This window comes from Malaclemys terrapin, chromosome 3, assembly GCF_027887155.1.
Source record: "Malaclemys terrapin pileata isolate rMalTer1 chromosome 3, rMalTer1.hap1, whole genome shotgun sequence".
NCBI classification, from domain to species: Eukaryota; Metazoa; Chordata; order Testudines; family Emydidae; genus Malaclemys; species Malaclemys terrapin.
Genome location: NC_071507.1, coordinates 167997632 through 168010711, shown reverse-complemented (window position 1 = coordinate 168010711; position 13080 = coordinate 167997632). Strand labels below are relative to the sequence as shown.

The window sequence follows — 13080 nt, the reverse complement described above, 5'->3', positions numbered from 1 at the left end:
CACGAAGAAAGTTTTCCAGACTCTTTGAAAAGGTAGATTATTTATCCACTGTGTCACTGACTGCTAGTATCACTAGACAGTGATTACAGTGTCTAGTGACTACTAAAAAAAATCCAAGTTTCTCTCCTCTTTTACAACAGCGTAAATCAAGAGTAGAATCTATTAAAGTAAATACAGTTACACTTGTATTAAACTGGTGTATGTCAGAAGATAATCTGGACCTCTCTCTCCTATCTTCTAAGCCCTACAAGCCCTGAAAAGTCATGGATGCTGGTTCAGCTACAGGCCAGTTTATTCTGGGGAAAGTTTGATTAAGTCTCAGAAGCTAAAACACCATATCAACCTCCCCTCAGGAACAACCAATAGGGAGTGGAGTGCGCTCTACAAACTCTGTGCTTCTCACATTGCTTGTGGTTCTTAGGAGCCCATGGGAATTATTCCAGCCCTAGAACTCATGTCCTTTACTGTCACAGCCAAGGGAAGCTCAGTGAAGTCAGGCCATGAGCTCTTTAAAATTCTTTTCTATCTCACTGCTATTCTATTCATTTGGGAAGAACCTTCCCCTCACACTGCAAGCTCCATAAATAGGAAGAGAGCTGCTATGAGGTATTCTGTGTCTACTGAACAATCTTCCCCCAGGAAAGTGGAAACATCCTCCTCAATAGAAGACCTTCCATTGGGCAGACGCACTGGTGCTTCCATTTCTGTTGATCTGGAGCTCAGGCTGGTTTGGACCCCAAGGGGTTTCAGTTTGACCATAGAGTCAATGATAGATTAGAGAAGCCTAATAAATCTGAAGTCATTTTGCTGACAGTTAATGATGCAGAAAGAAATTGAGCTGAATTTTTGCCCAGCCTGTAATTAAACTTGTGTCAGGACTGAGGTTTATCAGGAAAAATACAACAATGCCATTACTCATACAAGGATTTGCTTTTTGGGCACAACAAGGTGCTTATCTGTGCATGAAGCCTACTTGATCATATTCTCATAATAGTTTACTTACTAGAACATACAGACAAAACAATGATATGATGTACAGCTTTAATGACACACTTTTATCTTTAGGGCGTAAACTCATAAATAAGCCTCGTTATCTAGCCAAATGGCTGCCCTGTTTAATCTTTCATCATTTATTGCTGCTACTCTAAAGCAAATTACTTTGTACTAATTAGCATAATTATCAAGTTTCTATGGCAAAAATCTTGACTTGAGAAATGTGTAATAGTAGCCTTCTCTTTTCATTCTGTGTAAATGAATACACTTCCACCACTGCTTTGTAGACATGAAGATCACTGTAGGCAAAATTCACCCCTTCTGTACCTTCTAAATTGATTGTTTAGAGGATTTATGTAGGACTCAAGTGATGTTTAGGCCTTATGTTGGCCTTCGCAGTGGAGAGTAAGTCATCTTGTGCCATTTTTGTTGATAAATAAAAATCTATGAGCATCTAAACTGGTTCCCAACAGCTTCATAAAAATTGATGTCCTTTTAGACGAAGGGCCAAAGCAAAACAAGAAGGAGCATAAGTAAAGTATCTTTGAGAACATGATAAGCCCCATTTCCCTGTTGTGTTCTAGCAAACTGCAGGCACCCAGCAACTCAGAAAAATCAGGCCACTTATACAGGTGCTTGAAGTGTGAGTATTCACCTAAGTCTGAGTATTATGGCCTGAGTCTGCTCTGTAACATGCTGCATCTTCTCTGTCTCAGAAAATGGCAGCACCCTCTGCAAAGTGCCAAGTGCTAGAAGTTGAAATGATGTAGCATAGAGAAATCGTAACATTTACTAGCTCTCTACACCCCATCCTCCATCAAAATGACTAGCTGGTGAGACATCATAGGCAGAGCTGCTGCCACCTGATTTCTTCTGGCGTTCATCTCATTTATCAGTAGTTTATTTCATCACGTTTTTGATTTCCTTTTGGTAACTTGGAAGCAAAGGCATGTCACTAGCAAGCATTCATACTATAAACATAAGTTAAATGATTTCAATATTAATGGCCCAGATTCTCAGCTGCAGCCAAGGAGCACGCACTGCACAGATGCTTTAAAATACTTCTGCAACCTCCATCCCAACTTGGGCCAGCCGTGTACCAGGTCAGCCCCCTGGCATAAATTACAGCATCCTAAGCACTGCTCCAATGACTACCAAGGGGGCTATGGAAGCTATGTGATACCAAGGCTAAGTGAAGTCCCTGCCAGGTCTCTTCTCCCCTGGCCATGCCCTTTACACTAGCCAGAGGGATGGGGCAGCATTGTAGCTATTGTGTCCTCTTTACACCATTAGAAGATTTCCCCACACTGCGGTGATTTTTGTTTTACTCTGCATGGATGACAGGCTGCAAATCATCTGGAGCGCAAAGCGCATCTGAGCCAATACAGCCTTCCTTGATTTGCATTTGTTTCCGTTTTGCTTTCTATTTTATCCAAAAAGCATGGCTACCAATTTTGTTTTAATTGTAAAGCCCAGATCCAAGAAAACCCTTTTAACAGAATCAAAGAAGTATTCATGTGGGAAAATATGGTAACTGAAAAGAAATGTAATTGGCGAAATTATCCATCAGTGCAACAGCATCCTCTCTTCAGTTTTTACAGTGTGATCATATTAGTGCATGTGAAAGCTGACTGGCTGCTCCGCTGCCTGCTTTTTGGCGATAAGTATTATCTATTATATTGCAGAGCCTGTGGTCAGAGCTTTGTATATTTTGCGGCTTTCTGAATATACTTTCTAAAGATCTTAACTTTGGCTTTTATCGTCTGCAGATAATTGTCACAGACAAACTAGCAGAAATGAAAGAACTGGAAACAACATCTGCAGCCAGGAGCACCAACAAACGAAAGCTCTGAGGTAACAACTGAATCATGCGAAAGTAGGACAGTCCTAGCAGGGAACAGCTACTGTTCATCTGTGCAATAAAACCCATGCAGTGTAAGTCACAATTGTAAAATTAATGGAGTTTTAGTGAACTGCAGCTCCCCAGGGAGACTATCCAGCATATAAGAAGCCATGCCTGGCTTTCTTACTCTCTTCCTTCCTTATCCAGTAGGCTAGACTGTGGCAGTCCTTCACATAAGCCTCCCTACCCCTCCTCTGTGGCCTATGCAAGGGGCTGTCACAATGCAGTCAGTGAGGTTAGGGGAGATTAGAGACTACTCTCGGTGTGACCCAGAAAGGGGGTAGGAAGACATAAAGACCCCAAAGGGCTGGGGAAGAGCAGGGAGGAGTCAAGGCCGTGGTTCGTCGTCCTCTCCAAATAGCTTTCAATGAATGATTTGCACGGTGCAGTTCTAAGATATTCTGAGCCATTCGCTAAGAAGCCAACGATGGGTATGAAATTCACAAAATAACAATATTACCTTTCCCTGGCTGCAAGGCCTCTGTATTCCCTACTTGTGAGTGAATGAGAAGGCTCTGGTGGGAGATCTTAAAGCTATTCACTGTGACTTCGCTGCTGGATTATTGCTGATTCCTGTGGATATGATTATTAATTGTTGAAAGTGGGGATGACAGAAGAGGTCTATTTTATGACTGTATTGTATGTATTGGGCTTACTCTGTACTCGAAGTCCCTAGTATGCCAGTAGCGTGCTTGGGGTACTGTGTCTCGGAGACATGTTCTGTAGGTGCTTCAGCAGCTAGGCCTTGTTGGCGCTAGCCCTCGGGGTCCCAATAACCACTCAGACACATGGCTGAGGGAAAGGTTTTTACTAGGGCTGGCAGGAATGGAGAAAGGTTGCAAATACCCTAGATATAGAGACTTGAACAGTTACAGTTCAAAGTGAGCAATAACGGATCCAGTTTGGGGCAGTCCAATAGAAAGTCAGGGCTCTTCAGGCCTGGTGCATGGATGGCCCTCTCCAGTCCAGTCTCTATTCAGGCAAATAAGTATTTGTGGGTTTCCAAGCAGGCTCACTTAGTGTCTCTCACTAGGTCCCCTCTCTAGGGTTTCCACCTTTGTAATGGCACAGGACCCCCCGGGACCACACTCCTGCCCACCTCTTCCCCCAAATGCCCCGTCCTTGCTCCACCCTTTTGCACCAACACCCTGCCCCTGCTCCGCCTCTTCTCTCAAGGCCTCAACCCTGTTCCAACTCTTCTCCTGAAGCTCCACCCCCTTCTCCAGCTCTTCCCCCCAAGGCTCCACCCCTGCATGCCACATGCCACTGCAAGCCATATGAACAGCCTGGCATTTGAGGCAGCAGTGGCTGCTGTGTTATTTCCTTCCTTCCGCTTAGGGTTGCTACAGATCAAAAAAAAACAGGACATCAGGGCCTGTCAAATGGCACCTGGACATACAAGTTGAAACCCGGATTGTCTAGGTGAAAACTGGACAGATGGCAACCCTACTCTGCACTGGTTTCTTCCTCAGTCACTGCTCCTCCCCCATAAGTCCCACACAGATCTGTATTCAGATGTGATGAGAAGCAGTTATAGCCTGTTCCACATGCAGCTCTGTCCACCATTCCTGGGACTTCTCCCCAGCTCCCTGCTGCCATCATATGCTTCCCATTCCCAGGCAGAGCCTACTTCTGCTTATCTGGTCTGAGGAAGTGCAATGGGGAGGGGACTGATGGGAGTTGTAGTCCCCTCTGTAGCAGATCCACCTCAATATTTAAAATTACCAAAGGGTGTCTAGAGAAAGGGATAGATGCTGCTTTAGATATATACTGTATATCTAAATAAAACACTTTCCCCCCCAGATGATAGCACTGAGAAGATGACACTGGTGGCTCTCAAAACCTTCATTTGATTAAAACAAAATTTGATCAGAGATTATATATCAGTTCCACTATGTCTTTCAAGATACTGGGAAAAGACGTCACCAAACATCAGCAAACCCGTATTGCTTAGAAATTACACAAGATCAGTAATTAGCCAGTAACTGTGCAATGATGTTTTCCTTTTCTTGGGCAATACTAATGTTGGAGTTTAGTACACAATGTTTTGCATAGGTAAGCCAATGCTCTCTAGAAGGCCTCTTCATACTATAATTTATGCTGTTTGCCATGCCAGACTGCTGATCACTTCTTTAACTTTTCTAAATGTTATCAGAACATCTAACTTCTCTTCAGCTGTAGGGTCATGCTAAATTACCAATTTAGTACAGCTGCTATGATGTTGACAGTTGTAATTTGTTCCACTTGATTGGTTAGTAGGCCTATTGTTTGTTCAAAGTAGATTTTCAGGTTGTGAAATAGATTCTGTATTTGCTGAACACAATGTAATTTGTACTCATATTACAGCTTCAGAGACTTCCTTGGGGACAAGACTAATTGAAGTTGCTTGATTTTTGTTACCAATTCACAGTCTTTTCAAATTCTATTTCTTTTCATCTCAAAACACCTAAGCTCCTGCTGTATTAACAGACCTACTCAGGTGTAACATTTTCGCCTGGTTTGGTGACCTGACCTCATCTCTTCTCTTCTGCCAACTAACATCTGATTACCACCTCATAAATTGTGTGAGAATTTGTTTTTTCCTTCTAAAAATTATTATTTTGAAACTAATCCACAAATTTAGAGTCGGATTATCATGTCCTAATAAATTGAGTAGCATCTTACACCATTGGCTTCAGTTGGACTTCTTATAAAGTAAGGTATTAATCATTGTAAGAGAATGAACCAGAATCTGTCTCTTAATCATATAATATTAATTTCAAGGGCTAAAATTTCAAAAGTGCTTGGGCAAGTGACTTTGCTTGAGCATTGTGTAAAAACTGCAAATGCAATTCTCCCTAGGAAAAAAATGGATTTATTGTTAGTTGTGATAATCACGGAGTAGGTTATGAATAGAATAATATATGTGCATCATCTTTAATGGCACTTGTTAAAAGGAGACAACGGGTACAGTTGGAAATTTTCACAGAAGCATATTCTGCATAGTATAAAAGGCCCAGATATAATAAGAATGCTGAGTCTAATTCTAGGAAAACAAAACCAAACAAAAATGCATCCGATGGATTACTGTGGGGGTTTACTGTGGGGGTTTACTAACTTGTTTGATTTTAGCAATATTTTACACTCCCATGTCTTAGATACCCCAAAAAACAAACAAAAAACCTGATATACTCATCCTCCCATAAAGCTGGTGTTTTTTGTTTTAACAATTTTTTTGTTTTGTTGAAAAATGCCAATACATCAAAACCCAAACTGTTTGTGAAACAGGATCAGGTTCACCAGATTTCCTGACTCAATATATTTAGAACAAAACATTGTCAAAAGACTTCATTTGAACATTTTCTGTTGAAAACGTGGGTTTTTTTTTGTTTTGTTTTGTTTTTTTTCCTGGTTGAAGTGACATTTCAGTTAGAAATTTAAGTTAAGTAGATTGAAAAAAGTTAAAAATGTCAAAATTGAAACAAAATGATTCAAAATCATCAAATGAAATGTTTCAGTTGACACAAAATGAACAATAGAATACCATTTTTGGTTCACAAATATTTTCACAATTTCTGTTCTTCATCCAACATGGGAAAAAATTTTGAACTCTCAAGATATTCACAGGATGGGAAAATTATTTCCTGCCCATCTCTCATCCCCCCACTACTAGGTCTTTTTCTATTTCCTTCTGGACATGACTACAGCTTGTACTGCAGTTCAGGTGAAGTATTACTCATTATGTTAGATTTCACTCTGCATTCATAGCAGAATGAAATTCTTCCTTATTTCAGAGTGACTAGCTTAGTCATACAAAACCCTCTTCCTAGCTAATATCTCTATTCCAATTCATGTGTTGGCTTCCTCCTATGGCTTTTCCATCAACACACAGCGATGATCAGACACTTCACTTATCACCACTGTACCTCTTCTGTCTGGCATTTAAATGCTTTATTTTAAAAAATGAATGTATGAGGATTAATATTTCATTACTTATTTGGTAGGAAAAAGGGGACTGAAGGTATAAAGACCGTATAGATTGATATAAGTGCAGGATCCTCTGGTTCACCAAGTTCACTTAAAACAGTTGGGGATGACCACTGGAGAATTTCCCCTGTGTAGGGGCAATTTATGATGCAGTAAAGCTCACTCCAAGCATAAAGGGGAGGAGAGGACATATTGGGAGTCGGAGAAGGAAGGGTTATAGCGGAGTCAGACTTCACTGGGCCCAATCCTCCACTAGTGCAGTTTCCTCAACTGGCAGAAATTGGTATAGCCCCTACTTCTGCTCTAAATTCTGTTAGAGGATATGGGGACTGCAACTGGGCCTGTGGCTTCCTCATCTCCATTACATTTAAGAAATAGTGACATTGGAAGCTATAGAGATTTGGGCTCAAACAAGTATAAAGGAATTGGAAGTCTGGAGAGAAAATTCACCTGACGTACTGCAGATGCATAAATTGGACACTTTTTTAATTTTTAAAAGAGATTTCTTTTGGACACAGCTAATGAAATTACCTAGTGCATGATTTTATTTTAAAAATTAAGCTCAGAAGCCAATGGACAGTTTTTCTAATGCTTCACATACTGAAATATTTAGAGCAGTGGTGGGCAACCTGCGGCTCTGTGCTCTGGCCCGCCATTCCTGCTGGGCAGCATGGGCGGTGTGGCTGGTTCCGGCCGGGGGGATGGGTCCCCGGGGGCAGTCAGGGGAAAGGGAGCAGGGGAGGTTGGATAGGTGTGGGAATCCCGGAGGGGCTGTCAGGGGGCGGGGGTGTGGATAGGGGTCAGGGCAGTCAGGGGACATGGAGCAGGGCGGTTAGAGGTGGTGGTCCCAGGAGGGGGCAGTCAGGGGACAAGGAGCAGGGGGGATTGGATGGGTCAGGGCTTTTGAGGGGGGCAGTCAGAGGGCAGGAAGTGGGAGGAGGCGGATGGGGGCGGAGGCCAGGCTGTCTGGGGAGGCACAGCCTTCCCTTCCCGGCCCTCCATACAGTTTCGCAACGCCAATGTGGTCATTGGACCAAAAAGTTTGCCCACCCCTGTTCTAGAGCCAGGCATAGCAAAAGGAGGCACTTAGCAAATTTATCCACACATTGCTGACAATTTACCTCAATTCTCAGCTGCAGGAATGAAGCTAACGCATCTGAATCCTGATTTTTTCCCTAAGCAGAGACAGCCATTTGTGCTGAATCATGAAATAATTTTTGATGCAGAAAAACATGAATATTTGGAAATTAATGTTTCCAAAGTGCTATATGGTAAACAGTTAATTCTCATTAACCCCCTGAAGAGGCAGGCCAGTATGTCTTATTGTCCTTATAGATGGTAAGGCCTTGGCCATGGGTGGCCATGTCTAATGGTCAGGAGGTGAAGGTGGCCTAATGGGTGGAACAGGAGGCACCAAGCACAATGGCCAAAGCCCAAATCAGGAGCAAAGTTACTAAGCCCAGGGAGTGAGCAGGAGTTGGGGGCCAGGAACCAGGGCCCAGTGCCAGGGTTAGAAGCCAGATACCAAGTGTGAATACCGGGGAATGAACCAGAGCTAGGAAACAGGAACCAGCATAGGCGCTGACTCCGTGGGTGCTCCGTGGCAAAATTAGTGGGTGCTCTGCACCCACCAGCAGCCAAGCTCCCCTCCTCCTCCACCCCACCTCCTCCTTCTGCCCCCCTGAGTGCGCCGTGTCCCTGCTCCTCCATCTACCTCCCAGGGCTTCCTGCCCGGCTGCCACCAAACAGCTGTTTGGCAGCGTTATCATGCTCCGGAAGGGAGGGGGAGGAGCGGGAACATGGCACGCTCAGGGGAGGAGGCAGGGAAGAGGCGGGGCCAGGGCGGGGATTTGTTGAAGGACTTGGAATAGGGGCAGGGAGGGGGCGGAGTTGGGGCAGGGACTTTGGGGAAGGGGTTGGAATGGGGGCGGGGTGGGAAGAGGTGGGGCAGGGGTGGAGCCTCATGGAAGGGATGGAGTGGGGGCGGGGCTGGGGCAGAGGGAGGTCAAGCCCCCAAGGGAAAGAGGGGAAGTCGGTGCCTATGGGAGCCAGGGACAGATGCCAAATACCAAGTGTGACATTTTGGGGATCACTCAGACCAGTAAGGGGTTCTGTTACCACCTGCCTTGTAACTTTGGGAGCCTTAATGCTGTGCTGCTGTGGCCCAGAGCTCTGACACCAATAGCCAGCCTACAAGTGTAAAGGTCGCACCCCCACTTTCACCCTCCTAAGTTCTCTTTGCAGGGTGACCAACAGCCCTTCTAGTTCCAAGACTCCCCAAATCCACCCCCTGAGGTCTTAACTACCAGACACTCCGATTTTTCCTTGTTCATCAACCTCAAAGGAGTGAAATCTGCCCCCAGTTACCAATCCACTTGGGGCCGTGCACTCCACCCAGTTTGCACAACAGAGACCTGCTCAGGGGGGAAATAAACAAAGTTTATTTAACAGAAAAATCATAGATTCAAAGAAGAAATCATAAGGAAAAGCAAAAACACAAAAGTTACACAGAAACTAAACATAAAGATGCCACCTCAGAGTTTACACTGCTATATTATCTAGATTCCCTTCTCTAATACGAGTTAGCTTTTGCCTCTGGGCACTTTTCCAGCGTGCCCAGAAGGGATCCAGTGTTTCATGGAGAGCACCCAGTTTGTATGCTGGCCCTTAATTTCTGGATAGCTCTCACTTCGAATGTCTTCCCTTTTAACAGGGTTTGCACTATTGTTTTTCCTTTCTCTCAGACTATGGTAATTCATGGTTACACAGAGCAGGGGAAGCTCCCTCCTTCCTTGCTTTTCCAAGACGGGTTTTCTTTTCAGTTTCAATGTCTTTCCGTTAACTTTAATGGTGCACCATTATCTTTTCCTGGGTTGTACAATTTTAGATGTTTGGGGTTAGTTTTGTGTAACTAACTTTGGGAGATGCTCCTGGCTACCTGATTCCTTCCTTGCACTGCTGTGAGGTGATGCTGTAGTTGCAACCTCTTTACAGTTACAATGTTCTCTATACATAGGGCATGTCTACTCTACAGACTTAAGTCAACCTATGTCAACAGGTACGCTTCCACTGACTGAAGAGGGACAGTTTGGGGGACTGAGAGCCAGGGCTCTCAGCTCTGTGCAGCTCCCCACTGGGAGCCCCAGCTGCCCCCAGACTCACAGCTCCCTGCTCCGAGCTGGGAGTGGGGAGGAGCTGGCCGTCTTCTTACCTCCCCGCTGGGAGAGTGGGGCAGCTGCCCAGGCTTCTCGCATCCCTGAGCAGGGAGTAGGGAGCCAGGCGGGGACAGCCCAGTTGGGAGCGGAGAGCTGGAGGTAGCCGGGCTCCAGCTGCTTAGCTTTCTTTTCAGTTTCATGGCTCCAGAGCAGAGCCCTAAAAGGAGCCGTGAAATTGACAAGACAGCCAAAAGCCGATGTAAGTAACACAGTGTTTGTGTAGACACTGCATCGCCCTGACTATACCTCCATGAGAGGCGTAGGATTTGTTATGTCGGGGTAATAGGGCACTTACATCGGCAGGGCAAGGCTGTAGTGTGTACACTGACATAATTAAGTTGATGTAAGCTGCCTTATGTCAACCTGTGCATTGTAGACCAGACCACAGATAACGCGCATCCATTCATAACCATAACCAGGATACATATCTCCTAATGACCATCAAGTTCATAACACTACACGCTTTCATGAAAGATCTTATTTGACATATATTTATACGTAATTACATTGTAAACAGCCAAGTGATTCAGTTGCTTATTCTGTGAGGTTCAGACCTCCTGTTCTCCCCTTTGGGTGTCCGGACTCTGATTGTCACACCAAGCTCAGGGAGTGAGCCAAATCTAAGAGCCAGAAAGCAGGAGCGAAGGTCAGAAGATGAATGCCAAGTTGAGGGAGCAAAGGTTAGGGTTGCCCTGAGCATGGGGTTGCATCCCTGGTCATCTTGGCTAATAACCATTGGTGGACCTATCCGCCATGAACTTATCTAGTTCTTTTTTTAACCCAATGATATTTTTGGCCCTCACAAGATCCCAGGGCAATGAGTTCCACAGATTAATTGTGTGTTGTGTGGAAAAAGTACTTCCTCTTGTTTTTATTAAACCTGCTACCTATTAAGTTTATTGGGTGACTCCTGGTTTTTGTATTGTGGGAAAGGTAAATAACAATTCTCTAATCACTTTTTCCAGAACATTCATGATTTTATAGACCTCTATCATATCCCCCCTTAGTTTTCTCTATTCTAAGATAATATATACACAACAGAACCATCTTCAAATATAACACTTCTGACTTCTAAAGCCTTTCCACTGATGTATATTTTATCCTCCAGATCACATGAAATTTATGTCACTTAAACAAACATGTGAAGGTAAATGTCATCTTTAAAGAATTCATAGAAACAAACACTAACCAAACCATTTGAGAAACATTTTGGAACTCTGTTGTCCAGGAGTAGGCATAGGAAGAGAAACATTTGCAATATATATATGCAAGCTAAGGTCCTGATTTTGTAATTGAATCCATCTTAGTGTCCACTTAAATGGCTGCTAGATAGGCCTCCTGAAAACTGATGCTATATTATATCAATTTTTATATTTAAACAAATCAAGACTCACTGGTAATGATGGCACTACTGAAATTAAATCATGCTGTGAAAAATTAGCCTGGTTCTGACCAGTCTTAGCAGATTTTTGCTGGTTGGTGATATTTTCTTAACCTTTTTCTACTGCACTGATCATTCTGCTAGTATGTAAAACAGCTAGAGAGAGGTCTAGTTACTGTGAAGTTGAAAAAGATTAAACACAGCAAAGTCCGAGGGAGAATTGTACACTTATTTCCTTGATAGCAAAAGTTTTCAGCAGGGTTTGGTTTGCTCATTTTCCCCTTCAATTCAAACAATTTCCCTCAAGCAAAAAATATTATTTCCATAAAGAATGTTTTATATTTATAGCACATGGTGACTATACTAATCCTGTCAAGACCATGAGTAGTGAGTTCTATTCATCAAATCCCTGCCACAAGGAAAGAGTAGATTATTTTTTACATCTATTTGCGTGAATCAGCAGAATTTAAGAGACTGTTTCTAGCACATAATATAGCCACTGAAACTAGTTAGTATATGCATCTTATTGCTGCATGGCGATCAGAAGTAGCTTCCTTCGTTCATCACCCCAGTTGTGAGGTGTATTACCGTTTTTTGATTTTTTTTGTTTTTGTTTTTTTTTACAGCAGAAATTACAACGGAGAGTTTATGATTATATGTGTTAGATATAATTGAATTTGTAAAAAGCTATTTCCATTTTAGATAGTTTAAAACTGTAGCCCAGATTTTTTAATTGAGCAAAACCCCAGAACATCATATTGAAGTTACTAGCCTTCAATTTATTGAAAAATAGTTCTGCTTGGCTTTCAGTATCAGAATCAGCTTGCAGAGAGCTTTGGTGCTGCAGAGGCATCTACATGAATTTAATACTGTTGATTAAAAGAGAAGGAAATGTTAAAACACCATTAAAATGGAGCAATAAATCTTTCGCTTAAAAAAAAGAGAGAGGGAGGATTTCTCATTGCTCATCAAAAGTAGGGGAGTAATTAGCCTCACTCTAATTAATAGTTGAGTTACACAGAAGATGGTTGATGCTGTCTGGAATTTTATCCTTTGAACATATGGCAACAAGGAACACTGAAAGAGTTTTCATCTTTCATATTTGTGCTGGTATCTTCAAATGTGAATACATGGGGGCTGTCTGGTTGTTGCCACTTTTGCTGTAAAAGAAGCTATGATCCTACTATTTACAGCAGATAAAGAACTGATGCTGCCCAGTCAAAGATAGTGATGTTAACCACCCACATATATTGTTAATTTGGGTTCAGATCTGGCTCTTGAAATCCACACTGGGAATTCTGGGGGAGAGGGCAATGCATGACAGGAGATGCACAAACCAAGCAGTGGTGGCTGGTAGCATTAAGCCAGCATGAGGGATCATGCACACTCATAGCCCTTGTTGTGCTTGAAGCAGGTATGTACCTTGGTCTGTTCACCAACATAAGGCACTAACTAGCCTCTCTGTATCATGTGAAGAAGGCAGGGCAATGGTTGCACCCTGACCAGCCCTTTCCCTTTTGGAGGAATGTAGGCCCCACTCCCCTCCTTGAGAGAGGATTTCCTATGCCATATGTGAATTTGGCTCATGAGATTTTAAACACTATTAGTAGCATAAAGATGTG

At 43.2% G+C, this 13080-nt stretch overlaps 1 protein-coding gene across 3 annotated transcripts in view; it reads left to right on the top strand.

The window, feature by feature from the left end:
• MYOM2 (myomesin 2) overlaps nucleotides 1-5559 on the top strand; it is a 159337-nt gene extending 153778 nt beyond the window's left edge. The window contains exons 39-40 of one of the 3 annotated variants that reach the window (XM_054021634.1): nucleotides 2763-2847; nucleotides 5243-5559. In XM_054021634.1, the coding sequence (XP_053877609.1) occupies nucleotides 2763-2846 (84 nt within the window). In that variant the 3' untranslated portion in view covers nucleotide 2847; nucleotides 5243-5559. Of the gene's footprint in view, nucleotides 1-2762; nucleotides 2848-4699 lie in introns of those variants that run through there. The other 2 variants (XM_054021633.1, XM_054021637.1) reach the window with 2 other exon arrangements.
• Nucleotides 5560-13080: the final 7521 nt, after the last annotated feature.